The sequence below is a fragment of the Prosopis cineraria genome, unplaced genomic scaffold (genome assembly GCF_029017545.1).
Source record: "Prosopis cineraria cultivar Desert tree isolate PC_DT_omini unplaced genomic scaffold, ASM2901754v1 PC1044, whole genome shotgun sequence".
NCBI lineage: Eukaryota > Viridiplantae > Streptophyta > Magnoliopsida > Fabales > Fabaceae > Prosopis > Prosopis cineraria.
The window spans coordinates 5,498-24,383 of NW_026556369.1; the positions used below are offsets into that span (position 1 = coordinate 5,498).

At 34.1% G+C, this 18,886-nt stretch overlaps 2 protein-coding genes and 1 long non-coding RNA gene across 3 annotated transcripts; all 3 read right to left on the reverse strand.

Annotated features, from left to right (window-relative positions):
• Positions 1 to 1,780: 1,780 nt before the first annotated feature.
• On the reverse strand, positions 1,781 to 3,046 carry LOC129299131 (ferredoxin-thioredoxin reductase subunit A1, chloroplastic-like). The gene has a single exon (XM_054937578.1). It carries the CDS (start codon positions 3,008 to 3,010, stop codon positions 2,306 to 2,308), a length of 705 nt encoding a protein of 234 aa, XP_054793553.1. The 5' UTR covers positions 3,011 to 3,046; the 3' UTR covers positions 1,781 to 2,305.
• A 2,105-nt stretch (positions 3,047 to 5,151) lies between these two features.
• LOC129299133 (coatomer subunit delta-like) lies at positions 5,152 to 12,835 on the reverse strand. Its single transcript, XM_054937581.1, has 12 exons — positions 12,751 to 12,835; positions 12,581 to 12,611; positions 11,913 to 11,952; positions 10,989 to 11,212; positions 10,344 to 10,586; positions 10,074 to 10,248; positions 9,563 to 9,867; positions 8,875 to 9,073; positions 8,629 to 8,782; positions 6,042 to 6,104; positions 5,853 to 5,949; positions 5,152 to 5,543 (listed from the first exon to the last, which is right to left on the reverse strand). The coding sequence occupies exons 2-12, from the start codon at positions 12,581 to 12,583 to the stop codon at positions 5,454 to 5,456; spliced, it is 1,593 nt and encodes a 530-aa protein (XP_054793556.1). The 5' UTR covers positions 12,584 to 12,611; positions 12,751 to 12,835; the 3' UTR covers positions 5,152 to 5,453.
• Positions 12,836 to 14,659: 1,824 nt separating this feature from the next.
• LOC129299130 (uncharacterized) lies at positions 14,660 to 16,132 on the reverse strand. Its single transcript, XR_008590496.1, has 2 exons — positions 16,074 to 16,132; positions 14,660 to 14,923 (listed from the first exon to the last, which is right to left on the reverse strand). It is a non-coding gene; the product is annotated as an uncharacterized LOC129299130 (long non-coding RNA).
• Between the last annotated feature and the right edge of the window lie 2,754 nt (positions 16,133 to 18,886).

The window sequence follows — 18,886 nt, forward strand, 5'->3', positions numbered from 1 at the left end:
CATAAACAGTTATTTTTTCTCTTTACTTCAACTGAATTGACTTTAGAGGATTTGAAGTGTAGACCGGTCATAAATAAAACCAAGGGTATCCTTAGATTGAGAAAATGAAAGAAAGAAAGAAAAACGAGAGATTTAATGAACACATTTCACATTTCATATATACATGCGCGTGATGTGCGAGCAATCCTCCTCAAGCATGTTTGGTTTGAAAAGAATTGGTGAGAATAAAATAGAAGTATTTCTCATACAAATATAAATCAAAGCAGTCTGAATTAAAAGTTCTCTTTTCTTCATTCTCCTCAGTCCAAGCATACCCTAAAGCTAAAGCCTATTCTTTGAGATTCTCTACAAATTAAAAACGTCACAGAAATAAGGGAACAAGTCCTAGTAATGTGGAGCAGTAAGTTGTAGCATACTAACTAATGAATATGCCCAAACAAATATGAGCATACTTACAAGGACAAGAGTGGCCTTAGCAGAGGAAAATCTACATATCTAGCAAGCACAAAGAAATGTTAACAAATGGTCAATACAAACTTTTAAGGTAAGCAAGTTCACAAGAAATACGATTGATTAGGACATTTTAAGCATGTAACTACAATTTTTTGTCAAATCATCTCAGATGATTGAAATTTTCCTGGCCAAACATTAGTAATAATAAACTTATACTAAGAGAAAAATAAGCCACTTAAAATGGATGAAAAGATTCTTTTATCAAGCTGGAACAGCATTTTATCTGAGCGCAGGCAAGCCATTGATCAAGAAGACAGTAGCAGGATATATCGCTTAACATCAACAGCAATACCAACAATATCGATTCTGCTCGATAAAATTTGATTATACATGAAAAACAAGGCTACAAACCATCTCAAGGACTGTGAAAACAAAAGTTAGACCCAACATGCCCTAAAGGCAAAAATCTGCATATTTTTTGTCATGATCTATAATTTTCCTATCCTAACTGGATGAGCTGAAGCAGGATGGAAGTTGACTTGTGAAGCATAGAAGGGATATACAAGACTGAAATGTATATTTCTAACAGATGAAAAGAGACATACGTGAAATATGGTAAATTAAGAACAAATCCTAAAACATTTACTTTGACCAAACATTATATTATGATTAAGAACAAAAACAATATCTAAGGATGAGACTGCACGTGAAACCAGACTCTCCAATCCGAAAATCCACTAGGAATGCCAAGGATGAATTACACGTGGGATAATAGACTAGATTGGCAAAATTCTCTGACTAAATAAAAGTAGAATCTACTCAGATGCTACTTTTTAAAATTCTTCAAATTAGTGAAGATGCATACAACAGACCACCAAAATAGCAAGAAGTATCATAGTTTAATATTCATTAACAGATATTACAAATCAAATTATCAGACGAGGAAGTTAATAAAGGATGCAATTCATTTTAATTTTAGACCACAAACAGACACCTCCAACCTAGAAACTAGAGAATGAGGCTTAAAACTGCAAATAATCAACGACTATCTTATTGTGCACTATATCAAGAGAAGATGAAAAGGTTGGCAGAACCATTTCAGTGCTAACATAAACCAACAAATGTTTACACAACCTTCTAAATGAAAGTATGGATGAGTCCACGATCACTTGCATATTGCATCAGAGAATCTTATCTTTCTAATTTGATCGATCTGGGTAGCTCGCATTAACAACAAAATATCCACTTTCATTTAAGAAATATCAAAAAGGAAAAGAAAAGAAAAATTTAAATGCTTGAATCTGTTATTTAATAAAATGGCAATAGCTTGAAAAAGAGAACCCCACAACATAGAATATTCTCATCGGAACACAGTACAAATGCTTAAGGGAGAGAACCAGGTCAAGAACAACATGACATCATGTTTCAGGTAGCACTCCAAATGCTCTTCTACAAACTAACTAGAACGAGGATTTGTCACAACATATAAAGTCCAAGAAATTCATTAAAGGAGAATACTCAAAATACCAAGATAAGAGAAAAGACATAATTCACAGCATGAATTTTACATCTGCTACCAGCCACCTAAGACAGAGAAAGAGCACCCATTACAAAGCATAAAGGAAACCTAATTCTCAGAAGCGCAGTCAAAAATCACCGGGAAGATGTAATGACGTCAGAAAACTGGTTGAAGCACAATGATATATAACCCACAGGGATTCCACAAGCATACATCACTGCTCAGGGACATTATTCCCTATTATAAAGTGTATTTGTCTGGCCTGAGGGAGCAGATTATCCATCCCCTAATGGAGTGTAAGTAGATTAGGAGAAGATGAAAAGAAGAGAGCAGTTAAATAAACTCAAATTCGTCTTCTTTGAGGTGGGCAAAGAACTTGACGGTACCACGACCTGGAATCTCGGTGACAAACTCAACCTTGTAAGGCAAGTTAGCAGAGATTCGTTTCCCCTTCCAGAGACCTACATATTGCTTTATCTCGCCTTCCAAACCCGTAAGTTCAAACTCAGGAACTTTGGGAACATGGTACACCTTCAGAGGAGCCGTGACCCTAACCCGAGATCCAACATTAGCTTCTGGGGACGAAGTAGATGGAGGAGACGACAAATCATTGACCTCCACAGCAGAAGACACAGTCCAATTTCGCGAATGCAACGATTTGCTAAAAGAAAGCTGACAATCACAGGCAACACCGACTGGCCTCGCTACAGCGGGTATAGGGCAAAACCCACGACGCGAAATCAAGGAAGACGAAGAAGATTTAGCTGCTGCTGATGAGGATGATGACATCATTGTTCTCACATGGGTCTTCATGGTGCAATTGGGGGAAGCACTAACCATGTTGTTTGGGTCTGAAATTGCGAAGGAGGTGGAAGAGATGATCGGTGAAATGCAGGAGGTCATGCTTGTTCTGATTTGATTTATGGGATCCTTTATCGTTTTACCTATCAGTCTTGGAAGTGGAAGATGAATGCGAGAGAGTGAATTTGGTAGTTTTGTTTGTTCAGTCAGAGATATTCGCCGCAACCTCTCATTCATTGATTGTTCCCCCTCCCGCTCGTCTAACCACCCACCATTTTGGAGTTTTTTCCTCTCGGGCTTGAGATATTTTAAACGCACACGCTATTTTTTTCTTTTATTTTATTTTTTTATAACATCGGAAATAATTAAATTTTATTATTAAAAAAACGTAATATTTAGTCCTTATATTTTTATTATATTTTATTTTTAGTTCTTTTAATTTTTTTTAGTGTTTTGAGTTTCTATAATTTTAAAAAAAATAAATAACTTTTATTTTTTAGGTCTCCATAATTTTTAGTTTTCAGTGGTTTTAATCTTTATAAAAACTAAAAACATTAGAAAAATTAGAAAAATTAAAAATAAAATCTAATAAAATTATAAGAATTAAAGATTATATTTTTTATTATTTATTTAGTAGTTATATTATATCTTACCATCTTTGTTTGATTCATGTATGTTTGGCCAATTTTCTTTGATTTATTTATACATTGCTGGGCATTAAAGAAAATATTTTTTTCATTAAAAAATAACTTTTTGGTTTAAGAGGAAAATTATTTTAGAATAAATTCGATTTTTTTTCATAATTTTATTATATTGAAATGAAATGATAAAATAAAGAATACAATTCACCCACACAATCACTTCTTGTATTATTCTCCCTTCGTCAATATATAAAAAAGTTAAATTGATTTTAGCAAGTCACATCAAAATTGATCTCGCATATTAATCAAGAACGTGTGTAGCTCTTTCTATATTTTGTGTTGCCACGAATTCAAATCCGAAAACCTTATATAAAACTATATATACGGATATGACGTGACGCTGATAAAAATATATTGGCATTTAATAAGCAAGTTGCACTTTGGAAAATGAAACGCAAAGTACTTAATGGTTAATAAAATCAACCACCATTAGATCAGGCGAAAAGGGGGAAAAAATGATAGCAAAATTTGATGTGTCTAAAGCAAAGCATTGACTTTAAGTTTTGCAAATGAAAATTCCTTAAGAAAAATATCTACTGGGAAAACTTCTCTTCATTTGAGGTCTGATACAGCTAAATTTCAATTAAAATTAAAGTTAATAATAACATCAAGTATATCAATTAATTCTTATAGTCTTTTTAAAGGGAATAATTTTGTATGCTATTATTAATTTTTTGTTATCTAAGAATGTCTTATGTGAGTGACATTTGAGGGAGAAGGACACGGGGGCGATCTAGCATCACAAGTCCAATATCTGATTCCAGTTCCACACATAAGCTTTTGCAATTTGTTGTTATTCTGGTCTCTTACTATCTATCCCCAAGATAACCTTTTACGGATAAGGATAATGTCCCCCCTTCGTTGCGTGCCATTTGGACCCATTTTAAGCGTTAAGCAAATGGTTTTAATATGAGGATAATTTACACTTTTAAATTCTAAAATATATTCTAGCTTGCTTCAAATTTTTCCGATCATATTATGCCTATGAAATATCTATAAATAAAAGGGCAGGTTTTTTTCCACAAAGGGCAAAGGGGTAGATTTTATTACTTTAAATTCAACAAAAAAGGTATTGAACTACATTTTAATATTTTTAATTTAAACTAGACATCACGACCATAATGCATTCCACCATATGGCCCTCGATCGGGCATATAGGTTGTGGTGGTTTAGAAGAATCTCAGGAATAACATCTTCTTAGCCCCTTTGAAGAGTTGAATGATTTGGCCGGCCAACTGGTTGTTGTACAGATTCTGTTTTACACTCGATTTGACAATGGCTAATGGCCAATTGTAGTGAAGGAAGTGAGAGAATTCCATTACGTCTGAGTAGCTTACATATTCTCACATGTAACATGGTTCTCCAAAAATAAAAATAAAAATTTGAGGGATAAGGTTAAACCACAGAGGCAGTGGAAATGGCAAGGAGATTAGATCCACAAAGATCAGGTTATTCATAACCATAGGAGATCCTGCAAAATGTCATAAAGCATTAATGCTCAAGAGGTTGGCTCTTGGTTCCTTGGATAGCCCATCAATGGTATCTTGATCTCAAGAGTATATCAGTGGATAGGGTTCTTAGTGTATGTTAAGCATCGTGTTAGTTTTGATCAAACCACCTGTTGACCAAAATAACATGAGAATAGCTTTTGATCAAAACATGATTATCAAAACATGATTTCAACCGTTAGAAGGGCTACAATTTTTCTTTACAATCAAGAGATTATATGCAATGTTACTCAATATCCTTTTACAAATCTTGTTCGAGAAATCAAGCTATGGCGTAAATACACTCAAGGTTTGCATTAATGTAAGGAAAAACAAAACATACTTCCCTGCCTTGCGAAGCAAAACCAAGGTGCAAGTATAATTTCATGGGTATAACAAGAGATGAAACTAGGAAAAGAAAAACCTATTGGCAAAAGATCCGCTTGATGACATCCATAAGTAAAAGAAGCTCAGAATCCAAGGAATAATCAACTACACCACTTGATAGTTTTCCGTGACCAATTGAATTCTCTGGGAGTATTTGGGAGGATTGCCACCCCTTTGCGGTATGATGTTGACAACCTACAATTGAAATTGCAACAGGGCAAGTTAAATAAGAATTTTTGCTTTTTCTGAATCAAACACGCTGCACCAGAAATGAACTACAGATGATAATGAAGGTTCTTCATTTAAAATGTTACTGTGACAGCGAGTGTATAGGCATGATAAATATCTGTCCAGACAAAGGTCAATAATGTAACAGCTTCCCTTAAAAATAGAAGATATGCATCAACTTCAGCCAGAAAGATTAACACATAATTCAAGAATCACTTTACTTCCAATAAGCATATCAAGAACTGCATGCCAAAAAAAATGAAGATTTGAGCAGACCTTCAGGTCACTAAATGTTTCAGCTGCTGAGAATCGGACTGAAATTGGAAAGAAAACAGATGCATCTGCTGGTGGAACAACAAACTCCAGAGACCCACTGCCACATACATGAGAGTCAGATGACACATTCAAGACAGACGACTACTGGATAACACAGCTCTGAACAATACAACATCAAATTTAGCATACCTTCGGTTTGAATTGTCAATAAGGAGGATAGACCACTCCAAGAAGGAATTCCTAGAGTCATACCTGAAATGGAAATTTTAATAGGGTGTTATAACAATGAAAACAGAAACCAACATGAAAGAAGATATAGAACTGCTACATATTTTATGCTAGGTAGATAGATCTATTGATGTAACACACACTTGCATAGATTCAAACTGAGGGAGAGAGCAGGAAGGAAAGAACAGAGCAGGGGAAGAAATAAGAGAAATATAGAAACAGAGGGAGGGAGAAATGAGAGACGAGAACTGAGAGGGAGTGGAACCAGACGGAAAGAAACGCAGAGTTGAGAGGGAGAGCATTCACATAACTCAGAAATTCATTCATTCAAGTCTGGCCTATCTCACAAGTGCAAGGCTTAGTCTATTTAAACTAAGACTTCCTACCTATTAAGGAAACCTTAATAACCCATCCATATAAAGCTAAGTCTCAGATTTCCTCTTAAAAAATAACACCAAAGGAAACCTATTTCTTCCTAGAATAAGCTACAACCTAGGCAGGTTTCTCTAAAATATGTTACTCTTATATTTCATCATCTATCCTCGCAATCATCCCCTTAAACAAATGACAACTCTTTTAATTTCCATAACTCCTTTTCTTAACCCCAACGTGGTTTGGTTTTAAAGAAAAACTCAGGAAAAAAATAAAGAAAATTACAATGAACGAAGACAAACCCAGAATCCGAAGTTAATTTAAGATTTTCAGAAAAAATCCTTTTTGAATTTCCAATTCGTTAATATTTTTATCCATCTTAATTGTTTTGACTGTGACAGTCAGCTAGGAGCTTCATGACCCAATATTGAAGAGGTTCTATCACTTCGTTATTCTGGTGATTTATACATATGTAAAATTCCACCGGCAAGTATTATCAGAAGCAAGAGAAAATTTTCTCTAGACTTCTCTACTATTTCAGATCTCTGTGTGTGTGTGTGTGTGTGTGTGTGTCCATGTCAACAAGTCCTCAAAAGAGGATGTTAGAAGAACTTAAAGAACCTAGAACAATTATGAAAGCGTATTAGCTTAACAAAGCCCTTCAATCCATTGCATGTCAGCTAAGAAGGGCTATTCCCAAAAAAGAAACACGCACACAGATCAAAAGAAGCAACAAAAACAGCAGCAACAGTAATAGAAATAATCATGAGCTGAATCCAATACCATAATAAAACATTGAAGTAATAAGCCCTATCCTACAGAAGCAACAAACAAAAACACAAGCTGATGTGTCCAGCAGTGCACTCCAATCACAAGCACCGATTCTTACAAACAAGGCATACTGCCACAAAATGTATCTAATTACTCCTAAAAGTCCAAATAAAAGTAACAAGAGAGGTTACAAGCATAAGACAGATGCTGATCATTAGAGATGCCCAAAAAAAAGAAAATTTGTTTCAGAGACACCAGGCTGACACTATTCTTGGGGGAGAAAATGATAACTACTCTCCTAAATATGAAAAGTGAAAACACATGTTAGGTGCGAAAGGCCTAAGTAATGTAATGCAGCTGAAGTAAATCATTGGTTAAGTATCTCATTTCAAACAATACCTTCAACTTAGTCATTAGGATAAATATTAAACTGCAGAGTACGTCTTATTTGCTTGTCTTAACAAGCAAGCAAACCAAGCTGGTGGCTTCCCAGAATTCAGATTCCAGCAAATTCAAAGTCAACTAGAGGTTGGAACCTTTGAGGTAAAAATCTTGGAAATGGGAGCAAGACACATGATAGAGAAATGGAAAACCACCGAATCAGACCAGAAAATCCCCAGACCCAAGCAAGTCTCCTCCAACTACCCGCATCCGAACCCCAGGCCTTTCACCTCTGTCAGCAGCCCACTCAAAAATCCAAGATTAAAATAGATAGCTATGCTGGAAAGAAGTACCTGAACCAACTTAACAAAACCCCTAAAAGAAAGCGCTCTTTAAATTGTCTACCCTTTTTGAGATCTCTCCAACAACATCATAAAAAGACGTGAGTGGCTATCACAATTGACCAGGCGTCTCAGAACCTTTTCCTCCACATTTATGCCATCCAAGGCATCCCAACCCACTATCAGCCAAATGAAGAATTCAAATAAAAATAGAGCATAAAATGAACAAGGAATCCTCCCAAATGAGACAGCTTGCCAAAAAAAAAAAAAAATCAAACACCAAATGAAAACATATTAACTCGAGAAAACATCCCAGTCCCCTGCGATCTATATCCAACAAAGAAACATTCCACATAACAAAATAAGAGTTTGATTCATACTCAACTGACAGTGAAAGAGATGTAAGACATCCAAAGCAACCACGAATATGCAACACTTCTCAAGCATATGTCCATTTAACTAGACCGATCTACGAAAGCCACAGCTTGTGATAGGTAAATCTTGGTTAACACAATCACCAAATATTGTTGTTGTCAAGACAGCAAACGTTAACATGTACCAGAGATTTTATATATATAATCTTCATGCAATATACACAAATCATGGACATAATACCCCTAATGTTTATTTTTATTTTGAGCAAACCCTAATTTTAATTCATGGAGAAGAAAACTAAATCTAACCTCCATTCCCCATCAATCTGCCTAACATTCGGGGCTTCTCGAAGAGCTGGAAGAGGTACTGAGATCACAACATTTCGCAGGTCAAACATTGATGAAGCTTCATACTCAATGCTAACATAAGTTTCATTTCCCGAAACAGAAGGCCAGCAGTTGACTGCATGCACAAAAATTTTACAATGTAAGTTAATAATACAAAAGTAAAACAACACAAGCAATAGATGAGATTAATGATAAATATGAACCCACTAGTCAATGGCACCAGGGACTCATCGTTGCTTTGCATTCTCCACTTCAAAAGGCCAACACCAGCTGCATCGCCAGCTTGACCCGTAGGGAAAGGCCTATTGGGATCCTTTAGACCTAGTATATTTTCAGAGGAAAATACTTCTTTATTCACATTAGGGTGCGTTTTGAAAAGGATGCCTGGATTGCCCCCAGTTTTAATCTGCAATGCAAGTCATAGCATTTAAAAAACCATCACATTTCTTTCTTTTCCAACAATTAAAATTTGCATACACTACTAATGTTTCAAAAGAGCAATGCATTCGCACCTAAAATTGTATCAAAAATAAAAATGCTTCTTTGTACCTTATTTTTTTATGAATTATTTACAAAAATATTCCTGAGAGTTTTTTATAAATAACATAGATATGTATCACGCATCAGAAGCAACAGACTACTCAAAACTAGATTATAAGCCCTCAACATCTTCCTCTCAGGTTTCATCCCCTCTAATTGAGAAGCCAATGTCTGATATGAAACCAATCTTTGCTACTCTTCTGAAGAGATTTAACAAACCCAAAAAACATTGGCATCAACAAAAAATAATGAACTATGAAGAAAAGACAAGCTATGTTAAATTAAAACAACAAGAAGGAAATGTATCACTATTCACTATGGACACTTCAAAGTATTAGAAGACAGAATAAGATACCTGAACTTGAATAAAACCATCCTCCTGGTTAAGGATTTGAAGAGACAATGTGCCCTGGACATCGAAATTACTCACTCCACCATCTCGTTTCAGTGTCACATTAAGTTTCTCCTCGACAGTTAAAGTTACAGGATCAGTAGCCAGTGGGGCAGCTGGTCTAGACTGGCCAAGTTTTGGCTGAACATCTTCAAGAATGACTTCACCTTCTGCTTTCAATGATTCCAAAAACTGGTTTGTCCTCTGAGATTTACCAAGCTGCATGCCAGAACCTTTAGGTGGCGCAGTAGCAGATGCTGGTGGTTGACCTGGGGAACAGAATACAGGAGCACAAAAGTGAAAAGAGCACGTCTTAATAAGTAACTAATAGCAAAACTAAGTGTTAATTCAGGCACATAGTAATTCATCTGTCGGAGCATGATAATTGCAACCAGGATACAGAATGGTTCAACTACTGTTTCAACTCATTAGATTTAGAACTTAAAAGCACTCCAGAAGGATACTAAAACACAACCTTTTGATTTGGTAGAAAATGAATCAATGTCAGTGCTGAGCCCAAAACCAGAGCCACTTCCAAAACCAGATCCACTGCTAGATATGCTCAAATCATTAAAGCTACTTTCAATTCTTCCTGAGCCCATCGACTGCAAAGACATGAATCCACCTTTTTCACCTCTGTTCTTTTCAATCTGTAGAACACATGCAGTGACTTTAGATAAATGAGGGACAATCCAAGACTTTTAAATGTGAGTACATTGGTGACGAAGGAGCCTTCCATTCATACCTTGCTCTTATCAATCTCACTAGCTTTCCGCTTCATAACATCCTTGGTTTCATTTATCTTACTCTGCAGAACAAGCTTGTGCAATTTCTCCTCATGACTCTCCATTTCACAGTATTGCTTAACTTGTGCGACTGTCACGTTTTCCTTGTGCCCAAGAGAGATGACTTCATCAAATGCAAAAATCAGCTCAAATGCATTCTTGCAGATGCCCTCTTCATCAAGGGAATAAGAATATTCAGGCACCTAAGCCATCTTAAGGATAGAACAACTTTTATGCACATCTCCATCAAAATTATCATGAAAATACACCCATCTTATAAAAGTTAAAGCAACTTCCTACTGTAAATAAGTTGATCATTCCTTAAACCCTTTGAACCTTCCAATTAGCATATTTGCTAAATGCCTTCTTAAGCACTAAATGCCAAAATAGTGCAAACGTTCATATTGATAATTCTACCAAGTAAATGTCAAAATGAGAGGAAGTATGAAAAAGAAAAAAATATATCAAATTTTGGACATAAAACCTATAAAATTTATGACAAGGTCAACAATGTCCTTGATCATAAAGGAGAAAGAAAATCAAACCATCGAAAGAAACAAGTACAAGTATAAAATGTCAAAATGAAAGCATTATTAAAAGGATACAAGCTTGGAGAGAAGTCTTAGAGTCTCCAAATCCTCCAGTATGTTGCTCTGCTTGTTTGTCACAAGAAGCAGGTACAGTATTTCTATTGGCTGGTAAACATAGCGTACACTCTCAGTCTCAACATAGGTGTGCTGTTTTCCAGTGCCTACTAACTTGGGAAAGGCTGCAAGAAGACCCTCAATTCTTGAACGAGGCATATCTACAAACTGTCTCGATACCAGAACTGCAATTGAAGGACAGATTTGTGAAGAGATTGATCTTGAATTCATAAACACTTAGACACCATAAATCAAAATTAATGAGACCTAGCTGTGCTTTAAGCTCTGAAAGTTTATCCTAGGTAGAGAAAGTAAACAGGGAAAGAACTCAAGGAAAATTCCATGCATAAAAAAGAAAATTAGGTTATGCCTATTAACAAAATGTAGCTAATGTCTACATGAACTCCTTAAAGATTGAAATGTTAGTGTAAGAAAAAGATTTCGTAGCTTTACACTCTATGCTGAGTTACTAACAAGCTAAAGGAGTCTTACACAAAATCTTAAAAAAAGTTGAAGCAAGCAACAATATGTAACCATAAAATAGAGCATTATGGATCAGTTGCAGCCTTACAGCTACAGTTTACAATATTGCATGTAATTTCAAATTCAAGAAACAAATAAATGAATGACAGATTTGTTTATGTTGGTACTCTAGTTAATTAATACAACAACAACAAGCCTTATCCCACTAAATAGGGTTGGTTACATAGATTGTACAATGCCATTGTGCTCTATCATCACTCTAGTTAATTAATGAGGGGTGGGGAATCTTCCACAGCAGCTTATCCATTACATTTCTATTTCCCTTAATGACTTGCTTTTCAGTGAGGTGACAAATTGACAAGAGGCAGGCAAACGGTGAAGAAAGGGACTAAAAAAGCTCACCTTTCCCAGATTTGCTCACAATGGATGCAGCAAGTACAACCTGTATGACAGATATAACAAAGATAAAAACCAACATTTACTGGGGAAGATAGGCAGTCCAGCAATGCAAAGCAGTAAATGGAGAAAACGAAACATGGCTTGGCAACCCAACTTCCAGATCCACTGTCCTTATAGAAGCAAGTTCAGCTACTTGACAGGAACAAAGAACCACAGCTATTAAAGAGGTAAGTAAACCAAGCACCCAAAGTAAAGTGGTAAACAAGAAGATAAAAAGTTAACATTAATCTTGAAGAAGATTCAAGCTACAAATATATTATCACGAAAATGTCCCATTCCGTTGGATGCAATACAGATCAAGTAACTGACTAAATACAAACAAGATCACTGACTCGGGTAAACATAGGCCAACGAACAAAGTATGCAATTGACACGAATCGATAAAAAGCGTGAAATAAGAAAATCTAATCAATTGCACAATAAATCCAAATGGTCATGAATTACCAATATATAAACCAAAGCAATATTAGGGGCATAATGCATTAAAATGATCATAAACCAACGCATTGGAACGGAGACCGGAGAACATTTCGTGACACGGTGATCAACCAAAACGGAGGCAATTAGGAGAATAGCAGATCAAGGAATTTAAAAATGACAAGAAGATTTACCATCTTGTAAAGCAGACGGAAATTCTGGAATCTGCAAAATACAAATCAAGAAAATTGTGAGCTTGGCAGTTAAGTAAGCTTGCTGTCCATTAACAGAGTTGCCATCCAATCCCAGCCCAGATACAAAATCAGAAGAAAAACCAGAAATGCAGAGAGAGATGAGACCCTACTCGCACAGGATCTGAGATTTAGAAGCACAGATCTGAAGAGATGATGCAAAATAGAGAACCCGTAGAGTGGCTCGATGGGTAGCGCAGACCGGCTTTTATTTGCCGATCTATGTACGAGCGAAAGGATGATACGGTGCGTTCAGGAGGCACGTGCGCCTTCTGTTCCCAAAAAGAAAAAAATAATGACATGCACGAGCACGATAATTCTGGTTTTTAGTCTGGTTTATTGCCTAAAAAAAAAACAGAGAGAGAGAGAGGAGGAGGAGGAGGAGGAACAGTTCTAGGTAAAAAGAGAGACATTCTTATTATTGTGGGAGAATTGTCCAAAAATACCTCAGCAATTATTTATTTGCTAATAAAAGACTTGAGACAATTTTGAAACTTGGTCCTTCTCTGGCTTCACCTACATAAAATGACCATTTTGCCCTTATAACATTGGAAAAAAGCTCAAGCAAAGATGCTCTTTTTTAGCATGCTATCGTCTGCAACCCAACGTTCGATTCTATCTGATAACCAAGTTGATGACTTTGTTAGGTTAGCTATTCTTTTTTTTTTTTGTATTTGTTTGGTGACAGTAGAGTTTAATTCTGAGTTTCATATTTTCGCTAAAAGAGTGCAAAAGAGGTTGAGTTTCATATTTTCGCTAAAAGAGTGCAAAAGAGGCTGAATGAAGTATTTGCTCTACCATTACTCCTTCTATAAGTGTATGTCCTTATATTGCAAAGGTTGGTGACACCTAATGTAGAAATTGATAGAATGATGTTATAATTTTTTTTTTTTTTTGCTAATGAAAGTATTTTCCTTCAATGTTGAAAATTGCAGGTTTATATAACATTTTCATAAGCCTTGAGAGTAAGAAACAAAAAGAAATATTATGATAGACCCCAAGGCACAAATGACATGGCATTGATGGTAAGGAAGCCTGGAGATGGCGTGCAAGCTTGAAAAGAGACCGTAAGTATGAAGGAAGAAGCTCAAAGAGTCCAACTATTTAAGTTCGGCATACTAAAAGATCCAACTGAACAATCTTGTTTACTTCATCATCATCCCAATATATAAGTGGCTCATCTCGTAATGGTAGCGCAACCCAACCAATAGAAACTATCAAAATATATGAGTTAACATAACTAACTAACTAAATAAATACAAAGTTTAAATTAACATACTAAAGTTTGCATTTCAAAAAATAAAGCATTCACCAAAATATTTCCCTATTTTTCCTCTTATCAAAGCATCCTAATAATCTCCAACCTCTTTCATCAACTCTTTCACCATAAGATTGGACCAATTGTGTGAATATAATGTGCTTTTATTGTAATATATCATATTCAATAGTTGTTGTGTGATAGTTCCTAATGTGAGAGGGTATAACAAAATCCCAAGTGTGAAAAATACAAATAATGAATCAAACCTTTGATCATGCTCTTAAGGTCATTAAAGCTTTTTCTATCATACTTCTTCTTAAACTTTAAATATAAGTCATTAGTACTACTTGCTACTTCCTTACTAACACCTCCCCTTGCAAGGCAACCTTGTTGACATTCCAACTAATGTTTCATTTATAACTAACCTCACTTTTTTAATGAATATTGATGAAATTGCTAGGTCGATTGCTTTAACAATTTCTGTAACACACCAAATTTTTTTTTAATAATTTAACTCAACCATAGTTGGGTTACAGCCACCCAACACATTTTTATATCAATAATTTCGATATAAAATATTTTCTAATTGGCTTCAACTCACACACTATAACATTTCAGATAAATTTTTACCTCCCACATGCCATTAGGCTAAATCACATTTGTCCATCCTTATACTCCCAACAAGTAAACTAAATCACATTTGTCCATCCTTATACTCCCAACAAGTAAAATAAGTAATTTAGTCAATTTTCAACACAAGCCAGTTATTTGGCCTTATAATCATGCCATTTTAACCAATCCAAAGTAAACCAAATATTAAAATTACAGTCATCCAAATTGTACCAAAAATAGAAATAGTTTGAAAGACATGATTACATTTATATATTCATATAATTGACAATAAACAAAAAGCCCTAATATTGGCAATATAACACATTATAAATCATAAATTAAATACCCAAAAGAGACAGTGGATCTATACCACTAAGCCTCTGGGACTCCTCCACGTGTCACTCGTGGCTCTTCTCCTGAAAATTGTTAACCACATAATGAGACTCAAAAGTCCCAGTAACCAAAGCCAATTTATGATAGTGTATACAAACAGTTAAGTGTGTGCTTACTAAGTGAGAATTAAAAATAATATAATTCTAACAAATATAAGAAATATTATAATAAACACAAACAACCATCCTTATATCCCTCCATTAACCTCGAGCCGTAGCCCTCACTCGGTACTAAATTACCCGGCCAAAGGTAGATTAGCCCGAGCCCTTACAAACCACCTATTGAACTCCAATAGGGGCGTACCACGTGGCACATAAATACAACAACAATAGCAAGTCTCCCAACACCTCCCACAATAATTAAACAAATTCATAATAATATTGCACAATTATACAATATTACAAAATTCATAATTTTCTCAATAATCACCCAATTAACAAGAAGTAACACTAATCACAAATTAAAAGCATGGTTACCTTGTGGCTTTTTCAATAAATTATTCCTTAAAATTTCTCTCTCACCACAATCTTCACCAGTAATACAATCTACAAATAACATATTATTTATAAATATTAGTTTCAATTTTTGAAACTAATAAAATAATTCTAATAATAGAATTAAAAATATAACATAATTCTTAATCTCAATCTTAATACAAATCTATAGTTAATACTATTAAGTATAATTTTAACTCCTCTTTAATTATCAATAAACATTGATAATCTAAAAATCAAATTTTAAAACTAATTTCTATTATCAAAATTTTCTTTTTATTTTATAAATTCGTACCTAAAATACCCAAAAATTAAAAATTAAGTCTCTAGCTTAGAATCATAATCCTATAACCATAATAATTCATTTCTCATCCCAAATAATCATCTAAACCTCAATAAATCAACATATATTTTCAGATCTAGTTTAGAATTTGATCCATAAGCCATAAATTCAAAGATCATTAACAAATTTATACTCTATAACATTTATTATACTACTGACAACCTCAAAAACCATATTTATTCAACATAAATTCATCCCTCTTTCAGATCTTAAATTTTCTACCACTACAAACTCAGAAACTAAAGAAGAAGGATGACTAAGAAAAATTTTTAGAACACTTACTTAGTCTTGAAAAGCTTAAAATCACACCCTAAATATCCTATTAAAAACTCTTACCTTAAAACCCAGCACCGGTGAATTTGGCTCACAGATGCTCTCTCTGCCGAAGCTCACGCACGAAAGAAGGAATGAAGAAATGAAGGAACAGGTGAGTTTTTATAAAAATTCAGTGGGTCCCACATTTTTTTTAATTATTTTCTCTCTCTTCTTCTTCTTTCTTTTTATTATTATTTTATTATTGTTACTGTTGAGGCGGCGGACGAAGCAAATTCGTTTTCTTCTTCTTCTTCCTTTCTTTTCCTTTCTTTCTTTTTATTATTATAATAATAATCATTTAATAATATTTTATTTTTTATTTATTATTATTATTATTATTTATTTTTTTTTATTTTTTTTTATTTTTATTTTTTTTTTCATACCTTTTTTTATAATAATAATTTAATAATACTTTTCAAAATTTTTATTAACCCAAATTAACTATTAAAATTTAAATTGGAATGTTACAATTTCAACACATAAAACATGTGTAATTTGGTGCACCTAACATCTAGAATCTTACCAAACCCAATTTTATCTACCCTACTCTTCAATTGTCAATTATTCCTTACAAAAATTGCCACTTCTACAAATTGTTTTAGGGAGCATCTTGTTAACAATTTTTCTTCTTTGGTTGAGGAGGTACTTGCCCTTTCTCTTTCTTTTCTTGCAATCTTATCATATTCACTCATCTCTTCCTCAAACAATTTCTCCTAGGCTTCCCTTACATATTTGTTTCCCTCTATCGTTCACTTAAATATCCATTTACCTTTCTTGTTTGGCCAAAAATTCCTTCTTAAACTCGGGCAAACCAGTTACCTTAGATTTCCCTTTCTCTGATTCTTTCCCTTTCACATTTTTTACTTTGATAGAATATTAATAAGGGAGAACCAATGTCACTAACAAATTTAAGTAGCAATGGAATTATTCGAATAAATGGGGAAAATTTACTAAAGTCACCAACTTATTATGCAACGCCTAAGATGGTCCTCCAATGCCATCATTGATACACTGAGACACTCATCTAAATACTCCTCGACTTTGTCAGCAACCACCACCACCAACGACGATGCCTCCGCCGTCTTCCGCCTGGGTGTAATGACCTTCCATGGATATGCAATTGATTGTGAGCGGTAGGAGGAACTCTGTGTGAAGTTTTTTTTTTTATGCTACAAGAGCAAAATGGCATTACATACATGTGATTTAATGTCAGAGAAGGACCAAGTTTCATAAATCATTAAATTGTCCCAAGTCCTTATTAGCAAATGAATTGCTAGTGAGGTATTTTTGGGCAATTCTCCCTGTTATTATTGGTTATTGATCATTGATATTGATTATTAAGCGTAAATCATGAAAATGATGAGATAAATTTTGGCCAAGCTAATGTTGTGCAAGAGCATATGTTTTTTTTTTCAATGCAACTTATAGACATTACATAAGAGTTGGAATACTTATATTAAATCTCAACCTTCTCTAACTAATTATAATTTAATTAAAATTTTGTATTTTAGAATAGTGTTGACTATTAATCAAAATTTTATGTAAAAATATATATACTTGATCAATCATATCGTCTCTCTCACTATTCTAAAAATGATCCCTTAATCTATGTGAAGTTTTAGGGGAAAATTACATTTTTTAAGATCCATGAATGGATAATAGCGTTCAGCTTCTTGTAAACTATTTATTTTATGTCAAGTATGACATTAATATTTTTGAAAATATTTATTATGTTGCAAACAATATAACCTTTTCTATACTTATAAAATATATTAAATATTTTAAATTTCAAGTTCATGGAATTTATAATTCCATTCTTTGCTTTGACAACGATTGGTTGTCTAACAGTAATATTATTTTCTTTGAAGAAGTCTTAATTCAAACCTTGCTTTAACATGTTTGTATGTTGAAATGGATTTGATTGTCCCTACACAATAAACTTATTCATTTTGCTTTGTCTTTATTTGTTAAAAATGCTAAAATTAATTTTAGCCCTCGATATAATGTAGTCTTGCATCTTCACCCCTAAAAATTTGGTTCTAGATTGGTCTTGCTTGCTTGTATTTGTGTTGCATGGTCTCTCATTCTTAGGATGGAATGGCTAGGTTATAGTTTAAAAAAATAATCCATTGTTGACAAGAAAATGCTAAGTTGGAGAAGTTGAATGAAAAGTTCATATTTACTCATCTGAGACCAAATGACTAATAAGAATGCTTTCATAATGAGGTCAAGTGAACTTATTGGTCTAGAATATGCTTGAGTAGGTCTTTTTCTTACATGTAAGCATAAGCCACCTTCAAGTCATGTGTTATTGCACACCTAAAGTGCCTTCAATGAATATAAAGGCAAAACATGAAAAAGTTTTTTTTTTAGTAAAGAAGACTAAAAAGTGAATGACCTGCTCTTATCCCCCATCGTATATTGTTTATTAATCTAAAAAGAAAAGGAGAAAAAAGTTTTTTTTTGGCAAAGAAGACTCTCTCACATGAAAAGCATGCACACCCTCTCGCCTAATATATGCTTTGATGGGAGTTTTGAAGGGAGAGATCAAAACTAAATTGAAAAAAGTTTCAATATTAAATACTTCAATTAAATGTTAAAGAACAAAAAGCATCTAAAGCTCCATGATGAACTTGTCTTTTTTCAAATAGTTAAGTGTTGCCTGCTGAGACCTCAAAGGACTTTATGGCCATGTTAAACACCTCAAGGTGTTATGCTCATATAGATGAATATTATTTTTTAATCCATCACGACTTGTGTATAAACAGCTAAACTTCAATTTTTTTTTACACTATCTTTTGTTTTCTTTAAACTTTTGAGTTCCAATACACATA

Bases quoted from the DNA above. Each gene is read 5' to 3' on its own strand.
- LOC129299131 (XM_054937578.1), bottom strand. From the start codon at position 3,010: ATGAATGAGAGGTTGCGGCGAATATCTCTGACTGAACAAACAAAACTA.
- LOC129299133 (XM_054937581.1), bottom strand. The intron at 10,249-10,343 runs GTATGAATGGAA...TGTGTTCTACAG, and splicing joins GTGAGATTGATAAGAGCAAG to ATTGAAAAGAACAGAGGTGA. The intron at 5,544-5,852 runs GTCTGCTCAAAT...TTTCAATTGTAG, and splicing joins AAACATTTAGTGACCTGAAG to GTTGTCAACATCATACCGCA.